The sequence below is a fragment of the Chrysemys picta genome, chromosome 1, assembly GCF_011386835.1.
Source record: "Chrysemys picta bellii isolate R12L10 chromosome 1, ASM1138683v2, whole genome shotgun sequence".
Lineage (NCBI taxonomy): Eukaryota > Metazoa > Chordata > Testudines > Emydidae > Chrysemys > Chrysemys picta.
This window is the reverse complement of record NC_088791.1, coordinates 218,410,436-218,424,406: the sequence shown is the minus strand read 5'-3', so window position 1 is coordinate 218,424,406 and position 13,971 is coordinate 218,410,436. Positions and strand designations below refer to the sequence as shown.

The window sequence follows — 13,971 nt, the reverse complement described above, 5'->3', positions numbered from 1 at the left end:
AAGTTAATGTAATTTAGTGCTATTTAACAGCTGGTAATGAGATGTGACCAATCAGCTGTTTGTAGGCCACAGTTTGCAATTCTTTGCATTTACTTTCTGTTTTTTAAGAAAAACATGGTTGGATCATGTTTTCATGCTTCTCTCATCGACTGTGAGGGGCAGAAACTTTTTTAAATGAAAGTTCAAATTCTCCTGTATTCACTTGACTCTGGAGGTTGGGCTTAAAGAAAAACACCACATATATTGTGATCCAATGGTCAGGCAACCCTGACCATTGGATCACCAGGCTTGAATACTAATACTGTTTTTAAAACTTTTTTTTTTTTCCATTAAAATATCTTTTATGTTGGTTTAACTATGTACTGCTCATATTACACTGTCAGGTTTTACTTTTTCCTTAGCATATTGACAAAGTGTTCAAGCATAAAGAATTACAGCAACAACTGGTGGATGCCAAACTTCAGCAAACAACACAACTTATAAAAGAAGCCGAGGAAAAACATCAGAGAGAGAGGGAGTTTGTAAGTTGCTTCTGAGCTTACTTTAAAAAACAAAAAACACAGCAACTGAAGGGGCAGCATATTTAGGGCTAAGATAGGGCTAAGGGCTTTTCTATAAGATACTAAGATCCAAATGGCTTAAATAAATTAAAAGGAATCTGAATTGTATCTGCAATATACATCTATACAGGTGCAAACAAATAATGTGCATGCAGCTGCAGCTTTTTTGCAGCACACTTCCTTGTTCTTCTGATGCCTGAATTTGGTCAGCTATGCTATAAGAAATGTGAGGCAGAAAGAGGGTGAAAGCAGAAATAATGTAAGCACCTTTAAGAGCAATTGCTGTTACCAGGAAGTGTGTGCCCAGTGTTTTCTGAGCACATGAGACTGTAAAACTAAGAATTTTTACTTGCATTCTTCCAAGCAGTAGCAGCTTGGGTGGAAACTACGTAACACTGAAGTCTTCAATTGAAAACGTGCCCTCCTGGTGATGAAATGGCTTTAGGCATTATAGGCCTGATCCAAAGCCTTTTTAAAGTCAGTTAGAGTCTTTGGCTCAGGCCCTAAATATTCACTCCCCTCCACCCAAAGTAGTGACTTTGTTTCCAGAATTTGAACAAAATCTTACAAGGTGTTGGGGAGAGGGCTATGTCTTCTATTTGTTTTTATTATGTGTTTATAGATAGGGTATAGAAAAAAAACTTGAAGTTTCAAAATTGGCATGAATATAGTCTTCATTGAGAATGAGTATTTGTGTGATTTGGGATGGAGGGGTCAAAAAAATCAAGTAACTTCTGGCCATGTTCACCAATCTTTGAAGACTGAGATTTAAAGATAGAGGATACCACACTGTTTTGGTGAAGAATTCTTGCTTAGAAGTACAGGTGTGTGAATCTTCTCTTTTCTAAAAGCTAAGACATACTGATAATCTCCTGATTTTAAATTAGACAAAGTAGATTTTTAGAAAGTTTAAATTTTAGCCAAGTTTGACAAAAACTCTCCCACTTTGATATCACTACACTTTCTCTCTTCAGTATTACTGCTTTACGTACAGCAGTCGTTAATGTTACTGGCATAGTTTTGTTTCATATAAGACAATCTGCAAAGACTGGACTGCTTCGACAATAACTTCTTTAACATACATGACAGGAGAACATCACAAGTGTGAAGCTAATTGTACTACATAACATTTTTTCCACGCTTGGGCATTCATATATTTTTGTAGTAAAATAGCTTTTTATTGTACTTCTGCATATCATTTAACACGTAAGTGTTCTACCAGAATGCAAACACAAACTGAATTTTCCCAACTGTTTGAGAGATTTTCCCGTGTAATAAAATCAATTTCAGTATATCAGTAAATGGTTTTAAAATATCAGCTAAGAACTATTAATTTGTGACAGACGGGAGAACACAATGATAAGTAATCTGGCACAATTTTTACCTATTTTGTTCTTTAACAAATTAATTTTTTAACCATTTAATACAAGAGTAGGCAAGAACATGTTCAACTGTATGAAGTTTCATGGTAAATCAAACTTTCTCTTTTATATTACTTTGTATCAAGCCATTGTTCTTCAAATGATTGCATATGTCTATTACACTAGGTGCATGCACACCTTGTGCAGATATGCTGGAGAGTTTTCCCTACCAGTACCCACCCAGAGGGGCAGCCATGCCAGTGCCATGGTGTCCCTCATGCTCTGAGCCGAGGGTATAAAAGGCAGAGCTGCCTTGCCTATTCTTTGGTTCCTACTATCCATGGTTGAAGCATGCTGGCAGCTCATTCCTCCTGGTATTTATAGCTAATAGTTGCCTAGCTGTACTTAACAGTGATACTCGTTATGGTCCTTTGGAACCCCTCTTCTTTTTTTCTCTTCCTTATTGTCAGGATTCAGCTCCAGGCTCGACTTGGTACCAGGGGAGACTATGCCAAAGTGCCCTGGCTTCAAGCCTTGCTCTGGGTGTCACAAACCAGTTCCTGTGAGTGATCCTCGCTCTCACTGTTTGAAGTGTTTAGGTGACAGGTGAGCAGTCTTCCAAGGCTTCAAGACCAGAACAATAGAACAAAGAGAAGATTCTCATACGTCCTCATAGGGGCTGCTCTTTGCCCAGCATCAGAATCTGACCAAGGGAGTTCCTTGACCACGCTTTTCACATGTGCTCCCCCAGCCATACCTGTGGACCGAGACAAAAGAAAATCTCCCTCACCACAGCAGTCCTCAAAGAAACATAAATGCTCTGAGCATTGTAAGGGGACTGTTTTGTCTTCATCAAAGTCCTCCATATAGAATTCCTTAGTTGCAGAGCTTAAGCCACTCTGGTACCGTAGGTAGAGCATGCCCTTCAGCCCACCACTCCCCAGTACCACAGTTTAGTGGCTCTTCTAAAGTAGAGCTGTGGATCCACGTCCAGGACCGTCAATACTGGCTACTTTATTGGTACATATGGTGGAACCATTGCCCCTGCTTGCAGCGGGGCAAAGACCCCTTTCGGTACAGACCACTTCAGAGGCATACGAAGCTTGCTAAAGATCTGCTGAACCGCTCAGTACCACCGTCACTGATCATCCAGATTGAGTGTCCTTCCAGAACCAGTACACATGGTGCACGCTTTGGGATATGTTATGATGCCTGTGACCTTAAGTCCTGTATTGCTTTTCTCAGTGTCTGTTCCAAGACCACTGGTAATGGCTCCACGTCAGATCATGGTACCAATCGCTAGGAAGCCCTTTCAGGTCCATTTCCCAACTGTTTGTTTTCTATCAAGAACAAACGAGGGGGCATCCTGTAACAGTGCAATGGCTTTCTAAGTGGATCACCAGCTGTGTTGCCCAGGATGCCCCCAGAGAAGCTGTCTGTGCATTCAATCAGAGTCCACTAAGCCTCCACTGTATTTCTGGGAAATTGCCGCTTTGCAGATGTCTACAATAGGGACAAAGTTGTCTTGAGTCCACACATTTGCTAAACATTAGAGTTACTGTTGCATCAAGGAAATATGTGAATGGGAGGAAGAGTCCTGTAGTCCATCTTCCGATCAGACTCCTAGCCCACAGCTCCATTGAAAACAGCTTGGGAGTCATCTAGTGTGATGGACATATGCAATTACTCAAAGAAGAAATGGTTACTCTCCTTCTCGTAACTGTTCTTCGAGATGTGCTGCATATGTCCTTTATGCAACCCACCCTCCTTCCCCAACGCATTAGAGTCTCTCATCTAAGATTCTGGTACAAAGAAACCGAAGGGTGGGTGGTGCAGTTCTTCCCTTTATATACTTCGTGCTTGCAGCTCAAGGGATGCCTGGCTGCAGACTTGGCCAGCCCTGTGGGTGCCACTAGGGAAAACTTTCCAGCACTGGTGCACGAGGCACACACCCCTAATTTAATAGACATATGCACCACATCTCGAAAAACAGCTACAAGAAGGTGAGTAACTGTTTGTTCCCATTTACATTATCCTTAAAATTTTGCCCGTCTATATAATGTGCGATAATACAGTACCATTTTCTCCACTTTTTAGCTATTAAAAGAAGCCACTGAATCCAGACACAAATGTGAGCAGATGAAGCAGCAGGAAGCCCAACTAAAACAGCAGGTAACTGTACTGTTCGATACAGATGATCCACAATGACAATATCAATAGATGCTTATGGTTTTGACTCAAACTTGACATTTGAGGAAATACAAAAAATTGCAAATTAAACTTTCATTAATGGAAACATTGAATTTTTATGGAAACTTTAATTGGTAACAGTTGTCTGTTCAATAAACACTTCTCGCTATATGTACGTTGGAGATATTAGTTAAAAATATTTTCTTGAAATTGCTATTTGAGGCTCCCAATTCCCTCCACAATCCTGGAAAGTGATAGATGCTGAACGGCTAAGATTGTTTCATTAATTTAAAAGAATGCTGCATCCATTGTGCTAAGACTTGAATATCTGAATGTCTAAGGACTGTCCTATCTGTGGCCTCCACCCTGCTGGCTATTTCACAACACCTCTCTTTTTCCCTGTGGGTGATTCTCTTCCCCAGGATGTCACATCCTTTTTTCCTGGTCATTCTGGACCCACACAGTGCCCTCTGACTGGAAAAGGAGCTAGGTCCCTTCTCTTTCCATAATGACTTGTGGCCCAATCCTTGTTAACATCATGTCATTCTGAAAGAGATGGAGGGTAGTCAGTAATGAATCAACAAAGTTTACTATAGAACTTATTGATCCTTGCAGTCACTAAGGCCCTGTAACCCTGGGGTTCAGGTTGACTTTGCCTTCTTTTGCCTCATATGCACTTAGGCTGGGTGCAAATCCTGGTGCTGCTTCCTTCATAATATATCTAAAATTGAATCTTCTCTCTATCCATAATGCTAATCCTCCTGTCCAAGCATTCTTTCAGCATGATTACTACAGCCACCACTTCTAGCTCCTCTGGTCTCTCCAGAACCCACATTGCTCCCTGCTTCTCCTGTTAATACAAAATAAGCTCCTAAGACAGTCTTCCTGTGGTCTTTTGTTTATGCCCCTTTCCACATCTACCTTATCCTGATTCTCCTTTCTCAGATTTTCATACACACCCCTGCACTTATCCCTACCTTTAATTCACAGAGTTCTAACTCAGGTTTTCCCTACAGAATCTGATTCTTTCAAACTGGATTTGTTTAGCTCTAGGCCAGGCCAGTGTTTCTCAACATTTCTCAGGTTGGCCACCCCTTACGCAAAGTCAAAAAAAAATTTGCAACATCCTTATGCTCACTATAAAAGTGAAAGCAAAAAATGTATCCTTGATAAACCCATATAATTTATTTCTGTGTATATTTCAAAGGGTTAATAGAGAACACTTGACCTTGAAGGATAAGGGTTTGTGGAGACTGGGGGAGGATCACCTTATGGCCACCCTTGGGGAGGTTACCTTTTGTGATTCTCTCTCCCTCCTCCTTCCCCCCCCCAACAACCCCCCCTCCTCCCCCCGTGACCACCAACCAGTTAAGAAATGCTGATCTGGACAAATTCCTGATGGGACCCTTCTGCAAAATTGGAGAGGGAATGTGTTTTGTGTATTCAGTCCCTGTGCTTGAAATTATATGATCATGCCTCTACCAGCCTAAAATTTGCAAATTATGCCCCAGCTGTGATAAGATTTGACTGGAAGAGAATTGAGAGGGAGTTCTATTTGCTGCTTTAAAGTTTTTTCAGGTTAAGTGGGAAGCTGCTAATAATGGCTGTGGTACTCCTAATTTGCCTATTCGTATAACAGCAGATTCAAATATCTGTCCTCTGGATAAAATGTTGTGTTTACTAGAAATTCCACGGATGAGGCTACTTCACTGTCCTTACCAAATAATCGTTAGTTCCCTTGCCCAGTTGGTCTCTTATAAGATGTGTCAACAAGGATATTAAAAGGCTTGTTTATTCCCTATCAGATCTCCACTTCCTTGGAGTTCCTACTCACGGTGAAAATTTGTTAGGATAATTTAGGCCCCAAACAAGTCCCCACTTCGATTTATGTTTGTAGGATCAGGGCTGTAGTTGTTTCTTAGCCATGTCTTTGAAATAGTAGCAAGACCATGTGGTTGAGAGCCTCAGAGGTGGATGTCACTTCAAATCCAATCTCACTATTACACATGTAGAATTTGCATTTTGTTACTAAATCCCACACCTATGACTACTTCAGCTTTTATTATTCATCTGATCCTAATTTGCTTTGGTATTTTAATCCTTGCCTTGTTTAATATTTTGTATCTTAATAGTTTTTAAATTACATATTTACACCTAAATTTGTGCTTAATTTTTCAAATTGTAGCTGTTACCTTTATTTGTGCATAGTTAGAAATACACCTCTTTCAAACTTTTATTTAACTGAGATAACAACCCATGTCTTAATGCTGAACTTTTGTTAGAATATAATCTGTTGCTTTATAAAGATAGCCCTAGCTCAGCATCCATGCACAATTTGAGTAACCATCTATTTTTATACAGTCATCTACACATGCTGTAGGTGAAAATTTACCTGATAGATTAGAGGGGGAACGTAAACATTATTCTCTTATCTTTGTTGCATTACTATTAGCTGAAATTTCTGATGTACCTTAATAAACATTGCTTGTGTGGTAACATTGCTATACAGTTTAAATATGTCCACATTTTTTTCCCCAAAGCTTTCTCTGTATATGGATAAGTTTGAAGAATTCCAGACCACCATGGCAAAGAGCAATGAACTTTTTACAACCTTCAGACAAGAAATGGAAAAGGTACTTTATAGAATTATGATGTTAAAATTTCATGAAAAATATTAGAAAAAAAAATCCAGCTCCTTATTGGGCCTTAAAATCCCTGAAGAGGTATATAGGTGAGTACAATTTTAAAAGTATTTGTAGCTGGAAAAACTGTAAAATGGCACATTAAAACTAGTTATCTACCTCTGATTTCAGTCTGATTACTGAGAGAGGAAAAAATCAGCATAGTTGTGGAAGAACATGATGCAATCCAGTCTTCTGAAACACTTGGCGTAACTGCATGCCAAGTTCTGATTCCAAAAGCTAATATTCGAAGTAGAAAACAGCTTTTTTTTTTTTTTAAATGGTCATGTGCAATACTTTTAGTTAGAAACTACTTTTGTTTATAAATGAAAAAGATGATTATAGAAGCTTTTGAGGGAGGATGGAAATCATTTTTGTAACCACCATAATCTTAAAAGTAATATTTTTAAATAATTTTTCATAGGTCTGACATGAAACCCTTTCCTGTAAATTCATTTTATAAGGTTACTTTGAGAATACGGTTTAAGCAACTTACTAAAACATTTTAATACGTGGTTACCCCTATTTTGATCCTAGTTATAAAACTAGCTTTACTATATTTTTAGATGACCAAGAAGATAAAAAAACTGGAAAAAGAGACAATAGTGTGGCGTACAAAATGGGAAAACAACAACAAAGCTCTTCTGCAAATGGCTGAAGAGGTGGGTAACAATCTTCATAGTTTAAGGAACTGTGTAGTCACATTCAAGCAGGGCTTGACTCTACATGGCCCTTCATTTCTAGATAGCTGGAGATTGTCAAGAAATGCTATGTAGCTACTCAAACTGTACCACTAATTTTTTTTTTAATTGCTAACAATTTGTGCGTCTCCTTTAAATAACTTTTTTCCCAGGTAAATTGACCATCCTTCTTCTCAAGGACAAAATGAATTCTGTTTTTTGTAATTGCTATCCATGACATTTGATCTTCATATGTCTAGTCCAGGGGTCGGCAACCTACGGCACGTGTGCCGATTCTGAATGGCACGCTGCTGCCCACGGAGGAGGAGGGGCTGGAAAGCGCCACGCTGGGGGAAGAAGGGGGAGGAGAGAAACTTGGCTGCGGCAGGACCAAGCTTCTGCCTCCTGCGCTGGCGGGGAGAGCAGTGGGAGGGGGTCCTGGCCCCCCGCCCCACTCAGCCCCACCGCTCTCCCCTGCGGGGGCAGGAGGCAGAAGCTTGGTCCTGCAGCAGCCAAGCTCCCCCCCTCTCCCATTTCTTCCTACAGCTTGGTGCGTTCCGGCCCCTCCTCCTCCTCCCCCCTCTCCCTGCCGGTGACGGCCCTTGCGAGGGGGAGCGGAGCAGAGCCGAGCGGCAGCCTGCTCGCTGCTCTGTAGAGGAGGCAGAGAGAGGTAGGGACGGGCCTTGGGGAAGGGGGTGGAACAGGGCATTTCCCTCCCAGCCCCCTGTCATGAGCTGCTCAGGGCAGGGGGCTGGGAGCACCCCCACGAGCTGAGCACCCCAGCCTTCTGCCCTGCACCCCCACACACCCCCAGCCCTCTGCCCCGACCTCCCACCAACACCCAGCCCTCTGCCCTGCACCTCCACACCCAACCCTGCCCTCTGCCCTGACCTCCCCCAACACCCAGCCTTCTGCCCTGCACCCCCACCCCGGCCCTCTGTCCTGACCTCCCCCCAACACCTAGCCTTCTGCCCTGCACCTCCACACTCCCCCCAGCCCTCTGCCCTGACCTCAAGTCGCCCTGCTCAGCCCACTGCAGGCCTAGGTGAACAGAACCCCAGGCTGGAAGCGGGCTGAGCAGGCTGGTGGCGTAAGATCAGCATTTTAATTTAATTTTAAATGACGCTTCTTAAACATTTTGAAAACCTTGTTTACTTTGCATACAATAGTTTAGTTATATAATATAGACTTATAGAAAGAGACCTTCTAAAAACATTAAAATGTATTACCAGCACGCGAAACCTTAAATTAAAGAGAATAAATGAAGACTCGGCCCACCACTTCTGAAAAGTTGCCTACCCCGGTCTAGTCAGTAAAAAGCATAACGTAGGAATTGGCATCCTTAACCTATTGCTTATTAGGTAGGATTTTGTGGCAAAATTGTACAAACTATTTGAGTCTATTAAATACTGGGACAGGTACTAGATTGACAATCCTGAAGAATCCTTGGAATTGTAAAACTCCCTTAGCTGCAACTAGGGGTCAGTGTAGTTCTGCCATGTCTGTTAGTATTCTTTCTCTTATTACCAGATTTCATGGCAGAAATGTATATATGCTTGTGTACAAACTGCTTTGAAATCAGAAATATTTGGTACCCATTCACTAAAGTTGGCTGAGTTCCATAAGTAATATCCCTGTAACTGTAGTCTTGAATGGTAACGAGTTGGGTGATTTTAGTCTGTGAGCTTCTAGTGGACTCTTTTTCACATTAGAAAACACTTGGTCACAGCTGGCAGTATGTAGTACCCTTTGTTGCATCTCATCAGACTGACCTGTCACCCTCCTACATGTGGTCCCCCTTTGGTTTAGAACAGGGGTAGGCAACCTATGGCACGTGTGCCGAAGGCAGCACGCGAGCTGATTTTCAGCGGCACTCACACTGCCCGGGTCCTGGCCCCTGGTCCGGGGGGCTCTGCATTTTAATTTAATTTTAAATGAAGCTTCTTAAACATTCTAAAAACCTTATTTACTTTACATACAACAACAGTTTAGTTATATATTAAAGACTTATGGAAAGAGACCTTCTAAAAACGTTAAAATGTATGACTGGCACGTGAAAATCCGCGTGAATAAATGAAGACTCGGCACACCACTTCTGAAAGGTTGCCAACCCCTGGTTTAGAACATTGGCGGCAGCCTGAGAATTTGTACCAACGCTGTTTATGCTCTGCCTTTTAGAGAGATTAAAGAGAAGACTTTAATCTCTAAGCCTGTCAAAGTAGTGCCTTTTTAAGAGAAATAAATTCCCCCCAAAAAATCACTTCAATAGGTTAATCTGTTTTTTATTCCTTACAGAAAACAGTTAGAGACAAAGAATACAAAGGCTTTCAAATAAAACTGGAGCGTTTGGAGAAGCTGTGCAGGGCTCTTCAGACGGAGAGGAATGAGCTGAATGAGAAGGTGGAAGTTCTGAAGGAACAGGTTTCTGTAAAAGAAGCAGATGTGGATCTAGCAGTTGAGGTGTTGCAGTCATGCACACTCAATTCCCATGAGGAGCTGGGAACTTCCACTGATACAGAACCAGGAATCCAATCAGATGCTGAATCAAGTGCAGCAAATGAAGGAAATGGCTCTGAAAAGACTGTCTCCACGAGTTCTGTTCCTGTTGACTAAAATGAAGCGTAAACACTGTATTGAGAGATATATTTTGTGTATAACTTTCTCTGTTGGTGGTAACTATTGGTTTTGTGGTGAAAATTTTCTTACTTTTTCTACCATATATGTATTTTCTTAGAACTACTGGACTTATGTGGTACAGGAAGCTGCATAGCAGCTTTGAATAGCGTAATCTATACATTTTCCACAACTGTGTTGCACATCTGCCTCATTTTTAAAAAATATTTTTCCATAAAGAATGCATGTGCATTTCCTCTCCCCTAAACACAAATCTCACCATGTCAGTTAAGACTTGTGTACAGATTTAACATTTCATGGGGAAAAGTGACAGGAGTGTCACTTCATTGGTTTGAAAATAACATTTTGCTTCTGTTAACTGAACTAAGGTTTGGTATACTACTGTAATTACCAAACTCTTCAGTAAATTATCTACATTCATCTAATGGCCAGTAGGAACTTCAACTATCTCACCTGATTATATATGAAAATAAGGGTCCAGAATATGATCAAGAATATTTTACAGGGTTTTAGTGTAGTTGTGGTATGACAAAAACAGCTTTCAAATATACATACTTTAATTTGCAGCTGGTAAAACAGGGTGTACAACTTTCTTGCAAACTTCTCAGGGTTGTGCTCTAAGGTTAATTCACAGACAGACTATATTTGCCCTCCCTGTGAATGTGTTCAATTTAACTTGCAAAGAAAGCATACAGGAATGAATGTTTATGGAGTGAAGTTATCTGTAGTGGAATATACACAACTGCAGAAGTGTTAGTCGTGTTATGTTCCTCAACATGAAACCTCAGCATTGCAGAGAATTCATAAAATTATTATTTCTGATTAGAGAAGTTGTATTAAATCTGGATATTTTAAAACAAGGAGTTCTTGTAGATTTATACTGTAGATACTTACTGCATTCAGTGCTTAAGACATCAATCTTTGGTTTGGATGTTCTTTACTTAGCACTGTATGCAATATATTTAAGGATCTGTAAAGAACACCGTTAATATTTGATCATGTGGATTCAAATATATTCCCAAAGTAAAACATTTAACTTGTTACGCACCTAACCTGAAAAGACACTGATCAGCAGACAGAGTGCCTTCCTGGTACCTACTGCTTGCCTGGTAAAATTGGTAATTCAGAGGTTTCATGTTAAACTAATATGCCATAAGTTTAAAAAAAAAAAAATTACATTTAAAAAAAATGTAATGGACTGCAGTTGTGAGCCTTACAGTGTTTCATTTTGAAAACTTGGGTATCCAATTTTTAAGGGAACTGTTCACTGGGACAGGTTGGGACCAACATTTATTTTTAGCAAGGCAGGTAATGTAGGCAGGTCATGTGTTAAGTAACAAGCTACTGTTAACTTTAGCCCATATATGTTCGCTTTCTAGTTTCAGTTGCTGTCACTTTTATTTTAAGAGATACAAACGTGTAGCTTTTTCTGGTACTTAATGTTCTTTGCACTTAACTTCAGTGGGGGATTTCTGAACCAAGCACATAACTTTCAATGAGCTTCCCTCCCCGCCCCCTTTGTTCTTTTTGGCAGTTTAGTGGCTAAATTACTTGAATGTTCAGGCTGCACTGAGCTCTTGATCCCTTCCCTGATGTAATGATGTACATTAAAATAATGTAGATGTCTTATAAAGAGAATAAGGTTGTATAAAGCCTGATAAATGTGTTTTAGCTCATACCACTGAACAAAACTGTATCAAACTGACATTTCTTAAATTGTGTAGCAAATGAGTGACATAAATTGGGAACTGGCCAGTTTCTCTACAATTTGCACCGTCTGTTTTGTATTCGTGGTCCACACATGGTGAAGTGATGAGAAGGTCGAGGTGAGCAGTCAGAGAGGTTGGACTCAGCTTTGAAACACTAATCACGTTAACCACATGGCAACAAAAATACTGGAAAGAAGAAACATCCTTCCAAAGTTGCTTCATCAAATGATTTGTCTGACGTTGTCTGTTGTCATGGAATCCAAACACTGTAACAGAAGTAAGTGTTTAAATTTCTGCCAAAACTGGTCTTCAGTTAATAAATTAAGTGAGCGTGAAATAATCTTCCTGAGGGCAAGTGAAGATCTTAATGTATCAGTTACAGCACAACATACCCTTGGCAAAAGGTACAAATTTCACAAGTGAAGTGGAAAGTGCAGTTTTCTCTTTTTAAAATGTATTTGGTCTCCTGTATCTATAACCACCTTTCTTTTTATAATGCGTGTTCCATGTGTAGTCAAGAGTGAACTTTGGACACTGCCACAAGGGCTGTAAAGATATGTGAGACGAATGGAAGAGCAGTACAGACGATATGTAGTTACTGGCTTGCATGTGTAAATGAAGCAGAATGCCACTAGTAAAGGGTTTTAAGGAATCTGGGATTTTCTTCTTATCTCTGTGTGACCCTGAAAAGGTCCCACATCACACCAACCTTCCCTCTAGCAAAGGTGGGCTGGACTTGGCTTCCTGGAAGCAGTTAATGTCATTCCAGGCACTGGCCAAAGGGGTGTTGCTATAAAGAATGCAAGTGATAAGCCCAGCACTCACACTGATCTGCCATACAGCAGGCTGTTGCACTGCCACTGTACAGCCAAATTGGTTCCAGTAGGGTTTTTATGGAAACGTACATTGTGTATCTTCCATAACCACAACTGTTTTAATCTGGGCTGTAAATTTATGTAGCCTCTGATGTGTACACCTAATTGTTAGTTGGGCCCATGATTTTTACCATGATTAGGCTGCCAAAAAACAAAAAAAACTAAATTGTATGTGATGCAAGACCCAAATACGTGTAGTAGTGTACACAACTACATTAGGGCTGTATCTCTCCAATCTGTTTTGTCCTTCCTTTATTACACTTACACCTGGTTATATTACAGTTTAATTCTCAGGTGTTGCAGAAAAACTACCTCTTCAGACTGTAGATGGAAATAACTGTGAAAAAAGTGATGCAGAAATCTAGTTTGTGCTAAACACACTGCTTTATTTTTACAACCATGTCTGCTTTCATGAGAAAAAAAAAATGATAAATGAACAGGCAGTCTTGTTTTGCTTTTCAAAAACATTTTGTAGGGATTTTTCACTAATGTGAATCTGAAATTTTATCTACTCGATTCTGTATAGATTAAGTAAATATGTATGCTTAATATATCAGACTCTGTGTTTTTCTTTTATTCTTGGAACATATTCATTCCTAACTTGGGCTGTCTGGCATACTTGTTAGGAGCTTCAGGAGAGAATTTAGAGGTGTGACATTTTAAATTACTAGTAGCATGAGTACAGCACTCTAGCTGTGCTGCTGTAACATAAATGCTTCCTATGTTGACAGAACAGGTGTTTCCACTGATACAGGTAATCCACTTCTCTGAGCGGCAGTAGCTGCATCTACAGTGGGAGGTTAGGTTGACCTAACTCTGTCAAACAGGGAGCTAAATTTTTCACATCTCTGTACCTAGGTCGACCTATGTTTTAGGTGTAGACCACTCCTAAATGTATTCAGGTTAAATGGCAGCTGCTAATTTAAAACAGCAGTCTTGAAGTTTGAGAGCACAGAATTGCTGTTTCTTTGATGGAAATCTTAGTTATGTTCAACACTGAACACAAATGGGCTGAGTTTCGAATAAATTAGGGGCTTGGAATGTGAAGTGGACAATTTTTGGGGTTTTGAATCTTCACTACAAACATCAGTTACCTTTTTTCATTACTTTGCTAAATTCCAATATTTTTAACAGTAATAGTTATGTGTTACTCTATTTGTGGGAGTGGGTTGGCCTGATTGCATCTCTCGTCACCTTGTGCCAGCTAGTACAAAAGAAGAAAACAGAATTTTAGGCCCCCCAGATTGGGTGGAGTTTTTAAGTTTGTTTTCATAACAAGCT

General features: G+C 40.3%; 1 protein-coding gene across 4 annotated transcripts in view; it reads left to right on the top strand.

Moving 5' to 3' along the window:
- Positions 1-13,241, top strand: part of TXLNG (taxilin gamma) — a 47,068-nt gene extending 33,827 nt beyond the window's left edge. For 3 of the 4 annotated variants that reach the window (XM_005287846.4, XM_024108762.3, XM_065580259.1), the window contains 5 exons: positions 402-521; positions 4,019-4,093; positions 6,652-6,744; positions 7,359-7,454; positions 9,768-13,241. In XM_005287846.4, coding sequence (XP_005287903.2) covers positions 402-521; positions 4,019-4,093; positions 6,652-6,744; positions 7,359-7,454; positions 9,768-10,085 — 702 coding nt within the window. In that variant the 3' untranslated portion in view covers positions 10,086-13,241. The remainder of the gene's footprint in view (positions 1-401; positions 522-4,018; positions 4,094-6,651; positions 6,745-7,358; positions 7,455-9,767) is intronic. The other variant, XM_042840193.2, reaches the window with a different exon arrangement.
- The last annotated feature ends 730 nt before the right edge of the window (positions 13,242-13,971 follow it).